The sequence below is a fragment of the Pygoscelis adeliae genome, unplaced genomic scaffold, assembly GCF_000699105.1.
Source record: "Pygoscelis adeliae isolate BGI_AS28 unplaced genomic scaffold, ASM69910v1 Scaffold359, whole genome shotgun sequence".
Classification (NCBI taxonomy): Eukaryota; Metazoa; Chordata; class Aves; order Sphenisciformes; family Spheniscidae; genus Pygoscelis; species Pygoscelis adeliae.
Genome location: NW_008825553.1, coordinates 833,633 through 838,263, shown reverse-complemented (window position 1 = coordinate 838,263; position 4,631 = coordinate 833,633). Strand labels below are relative to the sequence as shown.

Here is a 4,631-nt window from a genome sequence, read left to right as displayed (position 1 = left end):
AGCTGGTTTCAGCGTTAACGGTTTATTTAACTGTTACAGCTCATTTAAGTGACGTGGAGAGACCCGGAGGGCCGGTCCCGCATCCAGCACGCCGGGACAGTCAGAGAAAGGCACCGACCGCGGCTAGGAACCAGGCCCAGCCCACGGAAGGACAAGGTTCCTGCACTTGTCTCCAGTCTCGCAAACAAACTATTAAATAAATTATTTTAAATAGGAGATAAGGGGAGACCGCCCTCGGACCTGTCTACCGTGAGGGGTACACGTGCGTACAGAATAAGCCCACGATGATGCAGCGTTTCCACATTGAGAGCTGGCAGAAGAGGCACTTGGAACCAAACCAGCAGCAAGAGCTCCTTAAGTGGTTCAGTTAAACCAAATTTCTAATAGTTTAGACTATTAAATAATGTGTTTATTACTCCTAGTATTTAGAAGTATCCTACAACAGATACAGTCCTTTGCTACAGTCCCTAAATGCAGGAGGTCCAAGGCTGCCCCCTGACACTTGAACGACGAAGGGGAGCCTTTCGATTTCAGTCTTAACGTTTGCAGCCAGGAGAGAGAAGGGAAGAAGGGTCAAGCCTGGCCTGGAGAAGCGCTCTGCCTGGAAAAGCTCTGGTTTATCCTTTGCTGGTAGTTTACGGCAACGGACTCTCGAGGCAGAAGTCACCGGACGGGGTTCTGAGCTGGTGCTCAGACTGCGGCTCTCTGCGAGAAGGCAAGCGGTGCGTCCGCTGCTTCTCCCTCAGCCCCTCCGCGTCCTCCCTTCTCTAAGGCAAACGGCTAACGTCTTCAAGGCTGAATACAGCGTTCTCTCTTTTTTTTTTTTTTTAATTTTTTCATTTCTTCACAGATTCTGGTGGATTATGCGTTTCCTCTCAAGCGCTGAGCCTGGAAGGAGCACTGAAGATCAGAGGCAGCAGAACGGAGGGCAACCCGGCCAACGCCGGATCCTTGCTTTCTTCTTGATCCAAGGAGAAACTCGATTTCAGTATCACAGTCTGCAAGACGCCTGGGACACTTTGGAATTGGTTCGTCTGTTGAGAGCGTTGCAAATAAACGTGCCCGTGTCCATCAGCTTCTGCAGATCCACACCCTTCAGGGGAAAAAAAGATACGACACGCGTTGGTCATCGGTTCTGCCGCGTAAAGCTGCCCCGTAACAACCGGCATCGCTGGGAGCGACTAGCTGGGGGCGAGGGAGCCTGAAGGGTACTCGAACGAGGCCCTGAGTGCCCGCTGCTCACTAGTGCGACTCTGATAGCGAGGGTTAAATCGCAGAGTGCTGAAAAAGGGAGAGGAGGGAGGGGTGGGACTGGCATAGGAAGACAAGGCCCTCAGGGCACAGCCTGGCTGACCTGCAGCCAGAGCAACCCTTGCAGCTACGCGCAGGCTCCCTGGGCCAAGTTTTGGACCCCCGCTGAAGCCTGAACAGAGCCATCGTGCGAGGGGCTGAGCTGCTGCAGGCAAAGGCTGCTCGTGCTTACCGTGTGGATGCCCAGGCCATTCAGCATGTACACCAAGTCCTCCGTAGCAACGTTTCCCGAAGCTCCCTGGGCATAGGGGCAGCCTCCAAGGCCAGCGACGGAAGCATCAACCACGCTCACGCCCATCTGCAAAACAAACCCGCTATCGGTAAACTCCTCTTAAAGGACAAACTGCGGTCCTGGTCCTAAAATCGACAGTTCACAAGCAAACACAGAAGAAACTCGAGGAAGGATGCTATACTGCAAAGCAAGAATCTTACCTGAAGCGCTACCAAGATGTTGGCAAGAGCTTGCCCGTAGGTGTCGTGGCAGTGAACAGCAAGAGCCCCAACCGGCACCTCTTTCATGACTGCTGTCAGCATCTCTCTCATGCTCCCCGGGGTCCCGATGCCAATGGTGTCACCGAGGGAAATCTCGTAGCATCCCATCGAGTACATCTTCTTCGAGACCTGTCCAAAAGCCAAGACACTTACTGAAAAGGCAGCTTTGTCATTCCCTTCCCCAGAGCTGGAGACCCGCCGTCCAGAGGGATCAGAGCATGCTTCCCTGGAGCACAACAGCCATGGGGACAACAGTCAAGAGACTCTTCTCCCTGAATTCCCCCATCCGTTTCGGCTAGATCCAGCCTTCCCTCCCTGCGGTGGCAGCTAGCTGTAACCTTCCCCAGTCTTCCCTCAGCCTTCGGTTAAATGGTTTGACACATCCTCCAGCCCCCGGTGCCCAATTCGCATCCATGAAAGGGAGCCAAAAACCTCTCAGAAACCGCTTACATTTATGATGAACTCACCTCTGCAACTTTAGCTGCAGAAATCTTCCCTTCATAGGGACATCCAAGGACACAGGAAACGTATCTACGGTTAAAAAAAACCACACACTTTTAGCTAGAGAACTGAAGTGAGATTATACTGGCCAAATTAGTCAGGACTTGTGCAGCACCTTGCGTGCTCTACACAACAGAAGAATTAATTTCATATTCTAAAAATCAGTCCAGTGGACAAAGCTTACACAATGAACTATTCAACAATTACTTCCTGCATGGATACGAAAAATTTGCCAAGAGTACGCCAGACCGTTAGGCTTGTTGATCTACACCCTTCAACGTGGAATGCTGCCAAGAGGCTAGTATTATTTTGGATCATTTGGTAAAGCTGAAGTAAACTGTCACGAGCGGTACAGGCTTCGCACCAAGCCAGCATCTGAAACCGTGTCAGGGTGGTGGCATTTCCAAATTAATGCTTCTCAATGCGCTGAGCTCACATGTGCTCGCACCCATCCAGGTAGAGAGACACTCCCCCAAAAGAAGGTAAAGTTTAAAAGAGATCCCACTCCCCAGCGCTGCACGGGCTGGACTCCAAAGGGATAAATTCAAGCGGTCACATCTCCCCACAGTTCGCAGCAGGAACTCCTCACCCCCGGACAGGAATGCTGGCCGCTCTCGCTGCGGTCATCACTTCATCGAATCTCTCCAGACTCTCCTCTATGGAACAGTTGATGTTCTTCTTAGTGAAGAGCTCAGATGCTGCTCCGAAGATCGACACTTCTTTGGCCCCTGCTGCCACCTGCCAACAGAAAGCATAAATTAAAGCGAGCCGATTTCTCTTGCAAGGGAAATGACAAGCACAACCATGACTGCAGTTCTCTCACGTTATAAAAAAATACTTTTTCCCCCAATTCTTCCCCGAATAACCCGATTCTTCCCTCAGTTCGTTCTACAACAAAAACACAACGACACATCCAAGTTTGTCTTCAAAGGAAGTGTAAAGTTACAGACACAGCAGCAAAGCTACATCTGCTGGATGTAGTCAGGAGAGCTGTGGGACACGCAGGTAAGTCTGAAAGCATCACTGTCGACTGAAACCGATTTTTTTTTTTTTTTAATAATAGAAATATATCAAGGTATTTTCTATTATGAACAACAGGTTTCTATTTCCCCAGCAAAATGATCCCTTGTAAAGGAACTGCAAGACGAGACTGCTGCCTGCCGGAATGAAAGATGCGTTTCCCACCCGTAACCACAGCTGAAACGTTCCTTCGCAGGCAACCCTGCACGTGAGGCACCGTGAACACTCAGGCGCTGCCATCTCTTACCGCTGCCTGAAATCCTTTCAGATTAGGGGTCAGCACAGGGTAACTAATACCAGGCAACTTATTAATTCCTTGCATGACTTCAGTATGGTCAGCCATCTGCAAAGTAAACAAGGAAAGGTTTCTAAGGGTGACAACATCCACTTCTGCAAATTACAAATGAATTTTTTAAATTTATTTTTATGAACTGGGACGGGAATGTTTAGGAATAAGAGAAACGGGCCCCTGAAGAGCAAAGAGCATCGCCCCCTGGGAAGGATCATAGTTCGGTCACCCAGCCAAGCCAGCGCCAGCATGGGCACAACCCGCTGTTTGTGTCCGAGCTGCGCATTTGCTCTTTCGCAGGGTCCAAAGGGAAGACCTGGGATATTGCAAGTGCTTTTATTTGGCCTTGCTGCTTCTTGCCCAGTCACAAGCCACGGTAACAAGGATTTTGGAGCAAGCAGAATCTTTTCATTGGATTACAGAATAGAAATACAGGATTACAATAGAAATGCCTAATCTATTATTAGGCATTTTTATAACATACAATTGTAAATCCCGTTTGAACACTGACCTGAGGAACCCATTTGGGGGAAACAAAGCTGGTGGCCTCTATAACCTGAAGCCCCGTCTCTGACAGCATATTGATTAAACTGATTTTCACCGGTGTCGGCACAACATTCTGAGAAGAAGAAGAAGAAAAGAAAAGCGACCTTAAGTTCTTATTTTCACAATAAACTTTTCCACCACTGCAAAACCCCCCCTCATCTTTCAACATCAAAAAGCGGCATTTAAAAAAAAAAAAACAAAAAACAAAAACCGACAACCCTGTCGGTGGGGCACAACGGCACGTAACGGGCGTTTGGCTAGAGAAAGCCCCCAGTGAGGCGCTGAGGGAGACGCGGCGGGAGGCCGAGGGCCCCCAGGAGCCCCGCGGGGAGCCCGGGCCCGCCCGTACCTTCTCGTTCTGCAGCCCGTCGCGCGGCCCCACCTCCACCACCTTCACACGCTTCGGGAAGGCTCCGGCCGCCGCCGCGGCGCTGACCTGGGGACAGAGGGAGAGAGTCAGCCAGCCCCGCGC

General features: G+C 50.5%; 1 protein-coding gene across 1 annotated transcript in view; it reads right to left on the bottom strand.

The window, feature by feature from the left end:
• Window positions 1–11: 11 nt before the first annotated feature.
• The window catches only part of HMGCL (3-hydroxymethyl-3-methylglutaryl-CoA lyase), a 6,303-nt gene continuing 1,683 nt past the window's right edge, over window positions 12–4,631 (bottom strand). The window contains exons 2-9 of the mRNA XM_009332191.1: window positions 4,509–4,595; window positions 4,125–4,232; window positions 3,572–3,667; window positions 2,894–3,042; window positions 2,271–2,334; window positions 1,744–1,932; window positions 1,484–1,609; window positions 12–1,093 (exon numbers count right to left, since the gene is read on the bottom strand). Of these exons, the coding sequence (XP_009330466.1) occupies window positions 992–1,093; window positions 1,484–1,609; window positions 1,744–1,932; window positions 2,271–2,334; window positions 2,894–3,042; window positions 3,572–3,667; window positions 4,125–4,232; window positions 4,509–4,595 (921 nt within the window). The 3' untranslated portion in view covers window positions 12–991. The remainder of the gene's footprint in view (window positions 1,094–1,483; window positions 1,610–1,743; window positions 1,933–2,270; window positions 2,335–2,893; window positions 3,043–3,571; window positions 3,668–4,124; window positions 4,233–4,508; window positions 4,596–4,631) is intronic.